The sequence below is a fragment of the Paramormyrops kingsleyae genome, chromosome 1 (genome assembly GCF_048594095.1).
Source record: "Paramormyrops kingsleyae isolate MSU_618 chromosome 1, PKINGS_0.4, whole genome shotgun sequence".
Lineage (NCBI taxonomy): Eukaryota > Metazoa > Chordata > Actinopteri > Osteoglossiformes > Mormyridae > Paramormyrops > Paramormyrops kingsleyae.
This window is the reverse complement of record NC_132797.1, coordinates 66,981,966-67,000,958: the sequence shown is the minus strand read 5'-3', so window position 1 is coordinate 67,000,958 and position 18,993 is coordinate 66,981,966. Positions and strand designations below refer to the sequence as shown.

Here is an 18,993-nt window from a genome sequence, read left to right as displayed (position 1 = left end):
TTGAATCTGTTTATTCATAATCCACCTGACTGGGAAGGGAGGTAAGGGGCTTAATTGGCAAAATGTTATGGTTGAATATGTAAAATTTTGTTATGCACAGCACAAAGAAGCTTAAAAGTCGTTTATTTTAAATTAGGCTAGAACAGGGGTCTCCAACTCCGGTCCTGGAGAGCTACTATCCAGTAGGTTTTCTATCCTACCTGGCTTCTGATGAGCCACACCTGGTCCTGGTATATACCTGAGAACAGATGTGGCTCAAGTTAATTTTATTTTCTATATAGCCCCAGATCACAACAAAAGTCATTTAAGGTTACATTTCCTATAGAACAGGTCTATACATTGTCCTTTTATTAAAGGACTAAATAGCCTTATGTTATTTATCTTATTTACACAACAGCTTGTCATGTTTGTCTCTACACGGTCGCGCGTTTACAATTCTCTTCCGCTCTCTGTATCTCGCATGGCGGAGTTCCGCCCCGATGCGCGCGCACAGATACGTGCGCGCACACACAGGTGAGCACACTCCCACCAGCGGACAGAGAGCGCGCGTCAACCAAAAGCTGCACACTTAGTGAATAATTGTCATAAAAGAAATGTTCTGATGTTTAGTTCAACTGTCATGACTACTGTCATTAAAAGAAACACATGAACCCCACGGTGTCCGTCTGACCCCCCACCCCACCAAAGTTGTAAACCTAGGGGAAACACTGGAATGTGTATATCCTAATTAAATTATGATTAAATGCGTCCATAACCTTATGGTTGTAACAATACTTTACATTAGCCTATACTATAAGCTCGGGAAACAAAAAAATGAGCTACAGTCTATGATTCTGGATCGAGCAAAAGAAACAAGAAGGATAAACAGCGGATGGACTCTCTGACGTTAGCTTTTATGTAGGAGGAGCCAGGACCACTGACACGTCTTAAAATAAAGCTTAAATTAATGTCTCGATTGTTAGCAAACCGTACCGCTAGACTGTAAACTTTTTTCCCCTGGATCTGACCAACTCTTTTCGATTTTATAGCGGCTTCGTCTTGGGTATCCCACCTAGAGAGCCGCGGTCGATGTAAAGCAATGAGATTCTCCATGTTGTCTCTCCTGAGGCCGGTCGCGCAAGTAGCTATTGGCATCTCCTTAGGACTTACCCTGAGTTTACTGAGCGTGTCACTGGTGAGAGACCCCTGCGATTTCCACGAGAAGTCGGAAAAAGAGCGTATTATAGGTCAGGGGGGCGATCTGAACGGCGCTAGAAAACCAAATACAGTTCCTATCGCCAAACATGAGAATGGGGAGAGCGAGGATAATTTTATACCCAGGATTATACCCTACATACCAGCTAGACAAAGTGAACCAAAGAAACTTTTCAGGTAAGACCCAACACATAACAAACAATACCAAACGTATTTTTAATAAATGTAAGGAAAATAGCTTATTCGTCTGGTATTGTTGCCTACTTAGAACGCTTTAGGAGCCTAAATAGTTGTTGGGTAGTTGAACACATCGACTTAAATTGCTAAACCAGTAGGTCTTTGATACGAGTAGTTTCCTTCTAAACATTATTTGTAGAAAGTGCAGTTCTGTGCTTTATAGGCCTATGAGGTGCCAAAATGTTTCCGTCAAGCTGTCAGCGATTTGAATTAGAAAAAAAATGTAGCTGTGAGACTAATTATGCTTAATTTTAATCAACGGATTTCCTACCATGATTACTTGGAAAAACTACCCGTGGCATTTACGAATATGCTTTCATTGACAAGAGGGGTCATTTAGTCTATGCAAGTTTTAGTGGGATATGTTAACCGTAAGGCAAAAATGAATATTTATCCTGGGGAAAAAACTGCGAAATAGCGTTTCCGAGGATCAGTATCCATTTAAAAGTAGCTGCCACAGTGAGACGGACACTTTAAAACTTTCCATCAGTGGAACATAAAGCAGTTTCATACTCCTGCACTTATAAGTTGCCCGTATGAGAAAATGCACTGTGTGTTAGGACAATGAGCGGTGGTTTTTCACGAAGGGTGACTTATTATAATGTATAATTCTTATAATTGCTGCACTATGGGAAAATTAAAGCAGTAAGGCGAATTAGGCAGCATAGGTGAAGATGGAGACTGCTACTCATAAATAAATAATATTAAGCTAATGTAGAGTACTTTATGTATATTTTATTACTACGGGCTGAGCATCTGTTTCCTCGTGTGTCCTGCATTCAGCTGAATGCTGTTGGTTGTGTAAAATAGGCTACTCTGCTTATCTTATTTTTGCTGTGCATTCTTACGGTCTGACAGCTCTAATTGAGACTGAGCCGAAAAAAATGTCACTGAGGTGGTTGAGGTTTTACGTAAAAATGTGAGAAATATTTGGGATGACAAACGCTTGTCAGCTACCGACACGTCTTATATTGTCGTGTCTTTTATATGGGTTTTTTGCCTCTGATTTTTTTGTCGCTGGTAAAAGCAGCAGGTGCATCTTAAGTTTTCCGTTTCGCCGAGGTGGAAGAGCTCAGCGACATAACATACTGTAGCATGCCGAAAAGTACAGAAATTACCCATTTCAAAATTACCGAGATTAAAGCCATCATTAAAATGTTATAAAATTTTGTTTTTTTTATGGCAAATGTTATATGAAACATCTCATCGATGTGTGTAATAAAGGTACATCATTAGGCTATATATTAAATAACATCAGCGACCATAATAGCAATTACGGTAGCTTACGATACACGGTCTACGGTGTCCCTCGTGTAAAATGTGTTTTGTGTTGTGTTTTGTGGTTTTGCTAAATAAATATACATATTTATCACCTCAGCGTGAAGAATTCTCATTACTGTGCATATAATGCGAAATATAGTGGAAAGCAAACACTTTCGCTCCTGTACAGTGCGTGTCAATCCACTAGGCGAAGTAGTCGGCAGCCTCAACTCAACATATATGTTTCAGTAATACTAGTAGCGCAGAGTGGTCTCTTGGAAGCCTTACCCCCACCCTTCATTCTTGCATATCTTCTAGAAATTAATTCTAGCTGGCAACACTGTGTCGATGAGCCAGCCAGTCCAAGTTGGGTAACTCCATTGAGAGCTATTTCCATTAGCCAGGAATGGACTTCCTATTTACTTTGGTTTCGAGACAGCCGACACGTGATAAATTGAACGTATGTGTTTTTGTTATGCTAAATGTGTAACAGAGATGGGCACAAAAACATCAAAATGTTACAAATACTTGCTCATCAAATGTAACAAAATACAGGTGTGAGAAAATGTATAATTAAAATACGAGTAATTTGAAAATACAAAAATACACAAAATAGTAACAGCCCTAGTAATGTGTAATACAAAATATACTTGCTCTAACTTTAAACAGAATAATACAGCATATTACCTCTGTAATAGTATTAACTGTGAAGTGAAAAATGTCTTTTGTAATACAGTGGTACCTCGGTTCTCGAACTTAATCCGTTCCGGACCCCGGATCGAATCCTAAAAAGTTCGAGTTCTGATCGAATTTTTCCCATAAGAAATAATGGAAAACCAATTAATTGGTAACCGCCCCCCCCCAAAAAAAAAAAAAAATACACCTAAATATGTTTTTAGCATTTAAACACAAAATGAACAGGACAAAACAAGAAGAGCATTTTTTTCTTAATGGCTTCCAAAACGATAAAGATCTTATCCCAACATTACCCCTGTCCTGCCCCGATCGTCCGCTCCTTCCGTGTGCCACGCCCCCTCGTTAACCTCATGTGGGATCCCCATATGATCAGCTGTTTCTGGTCATTAGTCCTTTGTATCAAGTCCGCGTTTCAGTTTGTTTCCCCAGTCCGGTCATTGGGTGCGTTCGACTTGCTTACAGCGCTGGCTTAAAGCAACGCATTCTGATCCTGACGCAATGCATTACTGTTAGATGCATTGCGAGTTTGCGCAAGAGTGCACACAAGAGTGTCCAGCTGCAGACGCCTGTAGAGTGGAGCTCCACCGGAAATACGTCACCTCCACGGGAAATACGTAATTTTAAGGGGCGTAAAGTGGATCTCATCTATACGGACGTAAAGTGGAGCTCCACAGGAAACACGTGACCTCTACCGGAAACTACCACTCTGTTAGCGAAAAGAGACAATATAGAATCTAAGGAGACATTCCTCTTTGGTTTTCAGATCCAAGAGGACATGGAATTATTTTTACAGGCCTGTGTTGACCAGCGGGGCCTCCGGGTTAATGCTGTCTGTTATGAGAAAGATTAAATTACTGGCACATGAGTGTGTTGATTGATTTTTTTTATTTATTTCATTCTGTTTGTTGTTGCTGTCTAAATAAATTTAGCAGTTGATTGAATATAATTGTTACATGTTGATAACTGGTACGCAAGTACGCATTCACCTTTAAAAGCGATACGTGCGGCAATCGATTGCTGTGACAGTGTAAATGCGTAGTTATTTTATGTGCATTTGCGCTGATATGACAAGAAAATACCATGCATTTCAACCTATATACCGCAAATTAAGTACGAATTAGCATATACAGGTTAAAATGCATAATAATTTCTTGTCATATCAGCGCAAATGCACATAAAATACGTACGCATTTGCGCTGTTCCAGCAATCGTATATAGTATATGTTTATAACAGTTAAGGCAAGACCAATATATATATATATTAGTAATGTGTATAGAAAGTAACATAATAGCAATTGCGTATGTATGGTATGTTTATAACTGCTCATCTTAATATTCCACAAACTAGATCAGACCAGATATATATATATTGTTGGAGCACGGCGTCTCCACCGGGTCCGTGGATGAGAAGAGATTCACAGCTGACACGGGGAGAAGTTGCAAATCACCGGTTTATTGTCTTGACTGATTATAATCAGGGAGCGGCCGTCTGACATACATTCAGCATGTACAGGAGGAGGCTCTGCCATATGTATCAGCTGTATCCCTTTTAAAGTCCTTTGGGCATCCCCCCCTTCTCGGTACCTTCCGTGTACGTGACAACCACATGTGTGATTCCAGCCGGCTCGTACTGTAGTTGTCCTTCTGGAAGGCTAAAAGATAAGTAGGGGCCGTTGATATTCTCTGTCGCCCTCCCTATCTGTTCCGATTAGGTAGCCTTGCTTTGCCGGCGCGCCAGTCAGTTCTCGTTTTGATTAGTTACAGCATTATAGAATCATTCCCTTTATTTTATTAATTATTCCCTCAATATATGTATATATATATATATATGTATGTATGTGTGTGTGTATACATATATATATAATTTCTCTAGCGTATAAATGAACAAAAACATACTTTTTGAGAATTTTACAACTGAAATTCCGCTGTAACACACAGTTTGGTCACGTGTTTCCTGTGGAGCTCCACTTTACGTCCGTATACAAGAGTGTCCAGCTGCAGACGCCTGTAGAGTGGAGCTCCACCGGAAATACGTCACCTTCACAGGAAACACGTGATCTTTAAGGACGTAAAGTGGCAAGAGGGTCTAGCTGCAGACAGTGCAGGGTGTGTCACTACCGAAAATGTTACACCTACCGAAAATGTAACTTCCGCTACTACGCATGCGCACATTCATCACGCATGCGTCCACGAAACCACATTTTCTGGCACTTCTTTATTACGCATGCGTAATGTACACTTCCACAGGCCCGATACTGCGCATGTATTCACATTTTGCGGCAGACCGTGATTGCGTGATTCAGGGCTTGGACATCGTGTATCATCATTCATTGGTCACGTACTGTGAAATGGGTCATTGATGTTTATATTTGTAGTTCAGCCGTCACTTTAGTGTGGTATTTAAACCATATTGCTTTGCCGATTGTAATATTTGCATCTGTGTGCGCGTTGTTTGTAGTGCCTGACAGTAATCTTACATAAGGTTTTTCCCAAGGGTATTGCTGAATAGATGCCTTTTCTTTAGAAAACGTAATAAAATTGGGGTGTATATCAATCTTGTGTACCCATATTGCTTATCAAGGGGCTGTGATATATGTACAGCATTTTCTAAAAAAAAAAAGTCACACCAAAATAATAGTTAAGAACTTTTATTTGCACAACATAAACAATGTTTATGTTGTGCGGTTTGGCCCAAGAAAAAACAATCCGTCGTCTGTCAGAAACAAATATAATTAGCTTTATTTAGCACCACAAGACACTGCCATAACTGACACGAGTGTGTGGTAATTACACTGATACAATTAAGAAATGAAATGACTAAGGAGAAAAAAAGCAGACTTAGTTTAAGTAACTTCACAGCACATCGAACTGGGAGTAGTACATAATGGTAACATTAAAGTAATGTCACCTTTGACTGTAAAATTGATGGCCATACCCTGTATTTTACGTTGCTCCTTCTGAAGCACGTTGGGCATTAAAGGCCTATGCAGAATAAAATCTTTTAAAGTCGAAGGACTCCATCATTATCCGGTTAAATCTTGTCTTTCTTCTCGCTGTCGACATTCTTATCAAAAATCAACAGACGATGAAATGTGACGCGATGCCGTAAAAATAGAACGCCTCCTTCCAGAAGTCGCTAGCGTGCGCATGCGTAGTAGCGGAAGTTACATTTTCGGTAGGTGTAACATTTTCGGTAGTGACAGGGTGCACTGCAGACGCCTGTAAACTGTAGAGTGGAGCCCCACCGGAAATACGTCACCTCCACAGGAAACACGTGATTTTTAAGGACGTAAAGTGGTGCTCCGGTTAGGGTTAGGGTAATGGTTAGGGTTAAAAGGTTAGGGTTTATTCGCTGTGACACAGAGTTGAGGCCACGTGTTTCCTGTGGAGGTGAAGTATTTCCGGTGGAGCTCCACTGCAGCTGGACCCTTCTCACACACCTTTGCCCTTATTGGCTTATGAGTTTAGTTACACGCATGACGTTTGTATCCCAGGCATTTTCCATGCGTAATCTGCTATTTCTCCCGAATATCACGTAAAGCAGTGAGAACTGGTTTTCAGTTAATTTACCTGGTAAAATAAAGTTTAAATAAATGACAAATGCTGTAATAGTACACGTAAGTTAGTGGTTTATTTGTTGTTAGTTACTGTAATGTTGCGCTGCTTTATTTGGTTAATTGTCCAGTCTGTGAAGAAGGCATTAAAGTAAGAATTGCCTTGTAGTATGACTCATTTCCTGGCGCGTACAATTTATATTAGGTCAGCGTTCACGGTTCGACTTCTGATATTCATATCGAGTTCTAGGTCAAACTGGTTTGTTCGAGAAATTCGAGTTCTAGTGAGTTCGAGAACCGAGGAACCACTGTATTTGCTAATGTAATGAGAGCTCAACAGGCTGCACCTGCTGCAGTGGGGGTGTTGCGATTCCGGAACCGTGACATGGGATCATAAATGTATTGTGGTTTCGGTCTCGTCTCATAACCATTACACCCTTAAATTTATACTGTGTTTCCCACAGAATTAGTAGCATGGCTGATGGGCGGCACACCAACGATTTCTTAAATGATCGTAATGCGTTAATTTCCGCCTTTATCTTACAGTAGGTTGCGGAGTACATGGAAAGTCAAAGAAGAAACGTTTTTCAGATATACTAATATATTATACTATACATTTCATATCGGTAAGCCAAGCGCCGGTAGTATTTTGCATAAATAGCTGGCCTATGTTATTTATATGAATAATGTGCTGTGTGTGGCGTGCGAAAACACCTTTTGGCTGTGGAGGAAAGGCTAAAATGCACATAAAAAGCTACGTTAAAAAAAAATACCCGTGTATGTGTGGACAAGGCCTAAGTCTTCCATATATTACAAACCAAAGGATGCCACTGTCTGTTTAAATGAACTAGAATGCCACAATCATGCAAGCAAGTTAATTCACAAGTTCTAGAGTACAGCACTGCTGTTTGCTAATTACTCAATTTTTCTGTCCCTATAATGACATTCAGTGAGCGATATCTGAGAGTGTACTTTACCTTAAGGCAATTTGCCTTGAGCACCAAAGCAGCTTCTTTGCTCGGATTACTGGTTATGGGAAACGAAGTTTCCAACGAGCAAGCTGGGCCTAACGGGATGTCACATGATTTATTTGCATCTAGCCAAAGACGGTGATAGGCTGTATTTAAAAGTCTGTAAGCCTGGTGATGAAGATCCTTAAAATAACAGAAAATAAATTAATAAACACACAAACAAATATATACATAAATAAAAAGATATTTTAAGTATTTGAAACATTTTAATACATAAAATACAGTCTCTCAAAGTATTTTGTTACAAATGACATAATTTTTCTGTCCAGCAAAAATACAAAATGCTCAAAGTAATTAAATACATATTTTATATACATTTAATTTAAATATTGCTCTGATGTGTAATTACCTACTTTAACAATGCTAAACAGTTTTTCTTGTCTTCCTACTTAACTTTGATTATAGTCATACGTTGTATGTTCACATAACGGTGTAACAATTTCTTGCCCCTTGTACCTTCAATGTAATAACATTTGTAAAGTGTGTGCCCCAGTCAAAAAGTTATTTGTGATGTTAATTTCTTATTTGAAAGTGTCTGACAAAGTGAGCGTGCTTATTTGGTTGCATTTGTGTGAGAACAGCACAGTTAATTACATTTTTAGGTTGTTTTTTTAACCTTTTGCTTTGCTGAAAATCTACTTTCAGCTGTTAACTAATTAATTCAACATGGAGTTGTCTGAACATGTTTGCTCCAATGTCGTTCAATCATTTAACCTCAATTGTCCCCATTGAAAGTCTTTCTTAAGGGTATTTGTCAAATCAGCCTTTTTATAATGAAATCCAGTTGTTGAGACTACAGTGGGGGCAGTGTGTGGTTTTGTTGGTTAAGACTGTCAAGTGGTCCGATGGTTGTGAGTTAAGATACCATTGTGGTGTTTTCATTAAGGGCATTTGGTCAAAGGCCCAACCCCAGTGGCTCCAGGGACTGTTTGACGCTGCTCTCTGATCACTTAAAAGCGTTTGCTAAATAAATAAATGTATTGTAAATATAAAGAACACTAGGAGATTGTATATAATGTTTTATGCTTTGTTCTCTCAGGACCAGGTATATCAGCACTGAGCTGAGGATATGTGAGCGCCTCTTTGTGGGTGTCCTGACATCCAAGGACACAGTCGGCACGCTGGGGGTAGCCGTGAACCGCACAATCAGCCACCACCTGGATGCGGTGGTCTTCTTCACAGGCACCCTCAATCACAAGATCCCAAATGGCATGACTGTGGTCACCCATGGTGACGAGCCCCTCATTTGGAACATGTTCCAAACTGTCAGGTATGTTCTTGAGAGATACATCGATATGTATGACTGGTTCTACTTCAGCCAGGATGACACATACACAGAGGCAGACCACCTGAAAGCTCTCGTCGGACACTTGAGCATGAATGTCAACCTCTACATGGGCCACCCCCAGGAATTTATTGGTGGGAAGGTCAAGGGAACATACTGCCGTGGAGGTTATGGGTATCTCCTGTCCCGATCCTTGCTGCTTCAGCTAAATCCTTTCCTAGAGAACTGTCAGAATGACATTCTGAGCACCAGACCAGATGAGTGGCTTGGGAGATGCATTGTTAATCATGTAAAAATCAACTGTGTTGATGAACATGAGGTAAGACTTTTTTGGTCTTGAGTGACTGTCTTGGCTAATGGCCCTTTCAGATAGGAAAACAATAATTCAGACAAGTAGCTTTTCTACTTACAAGTGCTTACCTACTTAGTTCAGGTTGGTATATTGTTAGCTTTCATCAATTTTGTTTCCCCTTGTGATGTCAAAAACTATAATTAAGTTAAAGTATTGACTACCAGATAAGGGTTTTGTGAGTTTATCTTAATGAATTCAGAAACCATACATCTATGTTCAATTGTCTTAGCATGCTTTAAAATTTTTTGTCTTTTTTGACCAATTATAATGTTTTTTAGGGTCTTAAGTATTATCATTATAAAATGGGGAAAAAATTGGATCTAAATATTTGGGACAATTTACACTTGAAAAACATCATCGCTGTGCATCCAATATCAGATCCTGAACTGATGTACAAATTACACAAGATGTTCACTGAGATTGAGTTGCAGAGAACCTACCAAGAAATAGAGAAACTGCAGGTAAGCTGCTCAACATCAGTAACTCTTCCTTCTCCTTTGAGGTTCTTGAAAAAGACAAACATGCTTACTAAATACATTGAATGTATTCATAGGTACCTGTTAATTTTTATGTACAATCTTAGACAAAGAGAGGAACTGTCAAAGCACAACACTGGGTGGAGTGGTATATTCCACAACTATAATCTAGGGGCTGTTAAGTCAGAGACATGAACTGCAGTGCCCATGTAGATTTGGTAGTATCAGGTTTTAATTCAGAGTAGTTCATCATACAGCTTGGTTGCTGTACATAAACAGGGTAAAGCTGGGTGAGGAAAGATAATGGACTTCTGAACAGCAGGAAGTATGATATGATCTGAATGATTGCCAGGAGATATATACTCAATAGCTGGTCAATTTTTTATTTCCCATGGATAATAATTCTGCTTCAGTCCCATGAACTATTTTTTGGAGTGTCTGCAGTGGTGCTCACTTGTGTGGTGTAGAATATGCTAAATTGGTCGTAAAATTAAGGGATAACCTTATTGACACATGGTCCCAGATTCTTGCGAGACTGCATAATGCTCTTTTGCCATGATACCACAGAATCACGCATTCGTGTTGTTTTGGCAAGCACATAGTATCTTAACGTTCTGTAGCTTCCAATATTTCCCTTCCTTTAATATCCCGTGTGGCTTTGCATTTTGCAGAAAAACTTTCTATTTCTTGTAATATATAGTGATACTTTATTGATGCATTAAAGTAACACAGAAAACTGTTCATCTCCATACAGGCAGAAATAAAAAATATCAGTGAAGTGGCCTTTGAAGGTAATAAGAGCACTCAGTGGCCTATAGGGCTAAACCCACCCTTTGAACCAAAGACTCGTTTTGAGGTCCTGAGATGGGAATACTTCACTGAAAATGAGCTGTATTTTTGTGCGGATGGATCACCTAAATGTGAGCTACGTGGGATCAATAAATTGGACATCACTGATATCATTGAGGTTGCCATGGAGGAGCTAGGCAAGAAGTACAAACCCATACTACAGCTGAAAAAGCAGCAGCTTGTTAATGGATACAGACGGTTTGACCCCACAAGAGGCATGGAATACACACTGGACCTGCAACTTGAGGTGGTCAGTGAAAAGGGAAGGAGTTGCTCTATCATCAAAAGGGTTCACCTTCTGCGCCCGTTGAGTAAAGTTGAAATCATACCCATGCCTTTGGTCTCAGAAGCTACACAAGTTCACATAGTGCTTCCGATGACTGTTCATGACCTTGAATATGCCCCCGGGTTTCTTGATCTGTATGCCAAAAATTGCTTTGAAAGGTCTGAGAATACCATTTTAACTTTGCTCTTTATCTATAACCCCCTGGAAGCACAACATATTGAAAAAAATGACATTTTTGCCAATATTAAAGCGAAGATTGTTGCCTACGAGCAAGAGTATCCCACGGCAAAAATCCCATGGATTAGTGTTAGGGCAGACAACCTCTCTAAAATTAAAATCGTGGACGTAATTTCGAAGAAGCTCCCAGTTGATACATTGTTGTTCATTGCCAGTGTCAACACTAATATAAACTCTGAGTTCCTGAGTCACTGTAGGTTGAACTCCATCAGCAACTGGCAAGTCTTCTTTCCAATTCACTTCCAAGGTTACAACCCTGATATCGCCTTCCACAACAAGCATCCTCCATCCACCATTGACCTGGTCAAAGACTCTGGTTACTTTGACCGCAACATCTTCGACGAGGCATGTTTCTACAACTCGGACTACATGGCTGCGCTCAGCACCATGGCCTCCGACGTTCAGGAGAACGAAGACCTCCTGGACACTTTGGACTTGTATGACATGTTCATTAATTATTCCAAGTTGCATGTGTTTAGGGCAGTTGAGCCCAACTTGCGTCAAAGCTACCGGCACCAGACGTGTGACCGACATCTTAGCGAGGAGATGTACCACAGGTGTGTGCAGAGTAACCTGAACAATGTGGGTTCTGGCTCCCAGCTGGCCACCATACTGTTTGAACTACAGCGGGGCAACAGCACTTGACCAGAAGCAAAAAACTGAAAAATTGGCAGAGTTTCTCTAGCTTTTACCACACTGACTCTGTTTTTTATGACTCATTTGCCCACCACTTTTTCTGGTTAGGGTCACAGTACTTGGTGTTAGAGTTTAAAAATACAGCACATTTCTGAAGGGTTGCCATACTTGCATGACAAGAACAAGCTGTTTTGTGGAGGGAATTTTAATTGTGGTATGTGAGCATTTAGCCTTTGTTACTTGCTCTGCCTTGTCAAGCTATTGCCTATTGACTGGCTCTTTTTGCACATTTCACAAATGCCTTTGCTGTTGTTCAGAGGAACAATTCCAGGCTTTAATACTATGAATCTGCTCTTTTCAAATAACAGGTGATGACATCCATTTAAACAATCACTACTTTACTATGCACTCTGAGTACACACTCATGTTATAGTTAGGTATGGATTACAAATGGAATATTTTAGTATTGCTCAAGTATTGGCAGAAGTGCCTTGAAGAAGATCTGGAAAATTTTAATGTGAAGCAGGAGTTGCTGTCATAGAAAATTCTGAGATCTGCCTCGTATTTCAGACAAAGTGGCATTTTGAAGCCCAAGGCCATTAGGAAGAATTATGTGCAATACAAGTCACAATGTATATGCACTAGGGCCCAAACGAGCTGTCTGCTCTAGCAGCTTGTGGGCTGTTGCTGGAGTATGCTTGACACTTGTCGAAAGAGGCAAAATTCAAGTACATCCTCACTGTTGGAGTTCAACTTGATGGTTATACTATGCTGATCTAATTTTTGCACAGCAGAGCAAATACCATAAAGGTGGCTGTTTTTTCTTTATTATTTTCTTAACAGGGTAGTTATTATTTCCTTTTTAAATTGCACTTGTCCAGACCGTCAAGTGAAGACATTGCTGTTATTTCTCTTCTGATTGGACAAAAAAAGAAAATTGGATATTTTTTGATCATGCAATTGTATAGAGGCAGAGACCAGCTACTTTACAAGCAAATTAGCCTTTCCTGGTATGTAAATATTTAGTCAAAATGATGGAACTGAATATTTAATGCTTGACTTTTTATTTGTCAGAATAGCATGTCATGCAACATATTTGACAAGAATGAAATAATCCATTCAAAGAAATGATCAATCTGAATTCACTAGGCATTCAGAGATACATGGAGATTAGAACTAATTTACTACTGGAGGCAGCTGAGGAATGTGAATCGATCTGAATCGATGCCGTGTTTCGTCTTGTTAACGGTGAAGGTGTTTTCATATTGTTATTAAGAATGTTGTGAGAATTTACAGAAGGCACATTGATGAGGTTTACAGTTTATAAGTAAACTGTTCATATAAATGTTATGTATTTGTACACTGGAAATAGATTTTAGTTGAGTATTGAACTGTAAGACATACTGTGTGCACTTGTATAGGTGTACCATATGCAAATTACTTTTATACTTTACTAGCGCTGGTAGACTGTCTTAGAAGCCTGTGAAGAATGAGATTATCATCCTGTTTTGTTAGGCTGCACTGTGTTAAACAATGTACCTACTGACAGGACACTGTAACCCCCCCCACCACACCCCTCCTAATGAGATTTTTTTTTAAAATTGCTTCCATCTGTTTAGTTTTATATTCCACACAAATGTATTAAATACCCAGTAATTTGTGCTATTTTTTGTACTGAATTTACATATTGCAAGAGGACCATGACAGGCTTTGTAAGTCCAAGAATTGGACCATTATAATAACGTTTATATATAAAAAAAAAAGAGAGAGAGCGAGAGAGACTATTTGAAGTCTTGGAATTCAAGATGTCAAGCGGGAGGTAATACAAAGGCACAGGACTGTCCTGCCCTAATGATGTCATAGTGGATGTTTGCTCTGGTGTGAATCAGGCTCAAAGGAAGGCAGCTTTGCAGATGTTCACAAATGCAGCCAGATCAAAAAGGAGTGAGATGTATGAGGAGTGAATTCACATTGTTTTTTTTTTTTTTTTTCTGTAGTTCGGGGTCTTTTCTCATATCCAGGCCCTCTCTCTTCTGCAGCAATGTGCTGTACCAGAGAGTCACGAATATGCAGAGTATTTCTATATGAGCATATGTAGATAGCAATTTTGCTCATCAAACTTGCATACTGACGTAAAAAGCAATTTGTGGGGAAGCTTGCGGTTTCTGTTCAACCTTTTTAAAAGAAATTGTTTCTTACAAATTATGGATAGTTATTTTTTTAACATATTTTTCCAGAATGTTCACCTATTTTGATTAAATAAACCATTTAAAAAATGAAGTGTAATTAAGCACCTCATTCAGATGTTTGCTCTCATGAAGTGATTCATCCTAATATGCTTACTGATTTAATGGTTTAAAAGGCAGGTCTGACCACCATATTGAATGTTAATGCAAACTAGAAATTCAAATCCATCAACAGAACCCAATTCTGCCTTTAGATGTCAGTCGTATTACAAGAATGGAATTTTTTCCTCCACTCTGGTGGAACCTGGACCATAATTAGTTTATAATAGAAGTTTGTTTTTTGTAATTTTTTCCCTACTTACTTGTCAATTTATATCCGTTTGTGAATGTTAAAATTTCAAATACTAGTATGTAAACTGTTTGTTTGTAGTATGTGTGTATAATATATATGATGTTGTAATACACAAAAAATGGTACAAAAATATAGAGCAACAAATATTTCCATATTAATTTGCATTATTTGTATTATTTGTATTATTTCTAAGGAAAGTCTACAGGATGTTACTAGAACTTTCTTTTTTTAATCATTGAGATTCGTAGTAGTTTTGTGAAAATATGATGTCACGTGATTCTACGCATTATTGTGTGTCAGAAAGGCAATCAAGAATTAAGAAATATACCTGTAAAATGGCTTATGAAGTTGCTGTATTGTCTAAGGGAAAACGGCATTGTGAGAGCAAAATGTGTTTTGTGATGTGCTGGTCTGATGACATAAAGGACCTCATTGTGAGTCCGAGCTTGAGGGTGTCGGGCTGTTTGTTCGCTGAATCCCTTCTGTAATGTCCCAGTTACTGATCTTTCCCACTAACACTTTATCCTTCAGTTTTTTAAATCTTCAAGGGAGGGGGGAGGTTTGTTGTTTGTGTACGATCACCTTCCCGTAGAATCTATCAGATTTCACTAAGGGATTTAGTCCTAAATGCTCATTTAGAATCGGATTGAACATGCAACAAAGATCCCATAATACACTGCACTCCTCTGGACAAGATTACAACCAAACCATTGTAGGTCAGCTATAATTAAGTTGATTTATTGTTGATATTGCCTTTTAAAGCTGTTTTCTTAATGTAATGAAGTTTAAAAAAATCTTAAATTGGACAGAGGTCAATTCCGGGATGCTACTATGAGTTTGCATGCTCTCCCTGTGTGTGTGTGTGTGTGTGTAGTCCAGATATACCTTACAGTACCTTGTGGGGATCATACACCGCAGCGAGCTTCTATTTTCTCCATCTTCTCACATCATTATATCACTTTCGGGACTGTTTGGATGATCTGGTGATGCCAGAAAACAAGGACACACTTGCTGCTACCTCATCCCACGCGTACTTCACCTTGAAAGGCTTTGGTGGAACAGTGCTGCTCCCATAGATGATACTGTATGCTCGTGCATTGTCACTTCGCGCGCAAGCACGTCCATTTCCTCTGACGTAAAGCGATCTTGTTTTGCCATGCAAACACGTCATTTTAATAGCAATCCACAATGGATCATGCGCCGCTGCCTTTTAAGATGAGGTGACACGCCATTCCAATTGGTTCATGGCATGTTACCCCCAAAACACGCCTCTGAACAATTAAGAGAATTAGGGCAACATTTTTCTGCCTTGCACTGCGGCAAAGTCTGGTTTTTCCACCATCAAAATAGCAAAATAGATTTGGACACGTCCATAACTGTTAGTTCCGCTCTTTGCGCTCTATGATTTGCATCAGATCATCAAAATAGAGCCACAGGAGTTTGGTGTAGTTGGCGCAGCCACCATTCAGCCGGGAATGTGCACAGCACAAATACTACAGATTATGGTATGTGGAACGGCACTGTCATTGTGTGCATCTTACAGATTTCTGTACGTATTTTTATGTTCAGACATCTACAGAAAACAACATGCGACTCAAAGTACAAACAACCTATAGACATTCGCTTTATTAATCTGACTTTTAATTATAATACTGAATTATAATTCCCATTACATTTATAAAACGTTTTCAAACAAAACAAAAATCAGGTACAACAGTAGTCTTATGTACAAAATGTTTCTTTTTTTTCTTTCCAGTAAGTTCCATGGCTACGATATCAACTCTATTTGTTTAGGATTGCCTGTCCAATGCCTCTTCCCTCCCGATACGGAATCCTTCACCAGAAATGATGCACACTCCATTGTTCTTCCTCTTTAAGAAGGCGGAATAATGAATACATAATTTATGGGGGAAAAATCCACATTACTTGCTATGATTATTTATGATTATATACCTGTTATAATAGATTATGATATGTTATGATACTATGCATAGAGTGTACATGATTATTGGCGGATAACCATTGGAAAAGTATGATTTTGAATTTCAATAGCCATGTGCAGTTCCTGACTATCGGAAAAAGGATTTGCCATATGTATTTAGCATGGTGCACACTTGCTTAAATTCACCTATGATTCAATTATGATGCTTTACTGTAGCAGAGTGGTTCTGATCATTACTAATATAGCAAAACTAAGAATAACAGCTATGTGTAGATATATAAAATAACAGAGAAACTTAAGAATCCAAAGAGCCCATGGTTGAATGGAACACTAGACTGTTTGTATCAAAAGGTTTAGGCCAATGAGAATGTTTGACTCAGATTCATCTACATTGATCCCCAAACTGGATCCCAGCCAATCAGATCAAGGCAAATGCCTTTGTCCATCTAATGGCCATCGCTTAGGAACACCAATCACAGAAGAATTCCACAAGCCAATGACCCACAGAGGCCTGTATATACTGGTTCACATGGGAGACCACATAGGCTTTGTTCAATGGAGACTCAATGTAGGAGTAATAATGGGGGTGAGGGCAGCTAGAGCAAAGTGGGTAGATATGTAAATTACAGGAGTCATGGTATTACTTCAGGAAAACGTTGTGTCCCATCAGAGAATTGGGGACATACTGGTTTTGTTGACTGACCTATTATTCCATCCAGTAACATAGGACACGATTTTATTTAATCGTGTGCATTTGCTTGCAATATCTATAATCGCCACTGCTCTCAGCATGTTTTTCCCCTCAAAGATGAATAAAAAACCTACATGCACATCGACCCCTAGCTGGCGAATGGCAAAGAGACTAAATGATGCTCATTACTACTCCACACATGTCCTTGTCCATGGGAAACACAAAGGAAGATTTGTAACAGAATGACCCTTTACTTGGTCAAATCAACTGGCAGCAGCAATCAGCAGCTCTGCTTCATTCTGAATGAGGTTCATAATAGTTAAAAATGTTTTCTGACCAGATCACTTTGAAATCTTCACATATTAACAAATAGCATTACAAAAATTCCGTAGATTATCTATTTAACAGAAAATGAAATGTCTGTGCCTGTTGGAGATTTGTTGCTACGTGTTGCTATTCTTGTGCTATCGGCCGTTCAGTGGACGCTGCAGAGACAGATGTACACAGAGGGATATTCTGGAATGAGGTACAGTATGATGTATGATATGATGAGGGGAATACACACTGTTGGGGGAAAAAAATGTCAGACTTGAGGTTATCGTTTTCTTTCTTTTCTTAGTACAAACTGGGTCTACATTACATGCAGTCCTTGAGTGGTTTCTCCTAAGTGGGCATTTAGCAAAATGGTCAGTATAGAAATACTAAGATAACAAGAGGAGAGCTTCCCGAAGGAGGAGAACAGAGAGAGGCTTTAGTCTCCAGCAGGACAACACTGACAGATCTACGCTGCACCTTTGAACGCAAAGTCTGTTTGCAGCACAGGTTGGGTGTTTGACTTTGGCTGTAGCTTTCACTGGTGGACAGCGAGAGGGTAAAGCTGAGAGCCCAGCGTCCGTCACTGCGCCCCCAACTCCGCGCAAAAAGAGCACTTCCGCCACCTAGTGGCGGGGACGGCTCTAGCAGGCGAAGTCCTCAAAGACACTGTGCTGCGCGTGGTGGTGATGGTTGGGAAGGATCGTGGTCGGGAAGCTCGCCCCCTCCGTGTGACTCCTTGGCATTTCGCTGGGGTCCTAGCAGCCACAAAATAAATAAATAAATAGCTCAATCCTTCATGAACCGATAGCAGACAGTAAGTATAGGTAGCAGAGTTGATATGTTTTATCATGGAAGCTCAAAATGCTCCAGTATTATTACAGGGTAAAAAATAATGCTGTTCTGGATTAAATCCATCCAGGAGCATCACTGGAGATTTATAAAACAAGGAGGCTAAACCTTTGCTAGGGATGCCTGATTTGTTAAAGTAATTAGAGTATTTTTATCTGGGTGTGTGTGTGTGAATGCATTTATCACAGCAAAACTGGAAATAAGTACATGCAGATGAGAAGGGAGGCAATGAGCAAGTGTTCATGGGTAATAAGGAGACATTAGCTATGGAGAGACACCTGTAGAAGTGCGCTTATTAACTGCCCGCGCGCTTGGCCACATGGGAACCGAGTCGGCGGTGAATAGTGAGGCGGCTGTTTACTGCAGATTGAGCGCGTCCGTGAGTAATTTACGAGCAGGGCACGTCAAAACGAGCAATCAGTTGCTCGCATGAGGAAAGGACGATAAATTAGAATTACAAGTGACACGTTTAATCTTTTTTTTTTTTTTTTTAAGCGAGAGGGCGCTCACTAAGCGAAGTTTATGAGGACGACTGCTCCTGCACAAGGTGTGAGTCATTCCAGTG

The 18,993-nt window shown here is 39.6% G+C and overlaps 2 protein-coding genes across 2 annotated transcripts in view; one reads left to right on the top strand and one right to left on the bottom strand.

Moving 5' to 3' along the window:
• The first annotated feature begins 789 nt into the window (after window positions 1–789).
• chpfa (chondroitin polymerizing factor a) lies at window positions 790–15,050 on the top strand. The gene is made up of 4 exons (XM_023807420.2): window positions 790–1,371; window positions 9,012–9,576; window positions 9,888–10,070; window positions 10,840–15,050. The coding sequence occupies exons 1-4, from the start codon at window positions 1,079–1,081 to the stop codon at window positions 12,100–12,102; spliced, it is 2,304 nt and encodes a 767-aa protein (XP_023663188.2). The 5' UTR covers window positions 790–1,078; the 3' UTR covers window positions 12,103–15,050.
• Window positions 15,051–16,254: 1,204 nt separating this feature from the next.
• Window positions 16,255–18,993, bottom strand: part of asic4a (acid-sensing (proton-gated) ion channel family member 4a) — a 71,368-nt gene continuing 68,629 nt past the window's right edge. Inside the window, exon 10 of the mRNA XM_072718117.1 lies at window positions 16,255–18,334. Within this exon, the coding sequence (XP_072574218.1) occupies window positions 18,221–18,334 (114 nt within the window). The 3' untranslated portion in view covers window positions 16,255–18,220. The remainder of the gene's footprint in view (window positions 18,335–18,993) is intronic.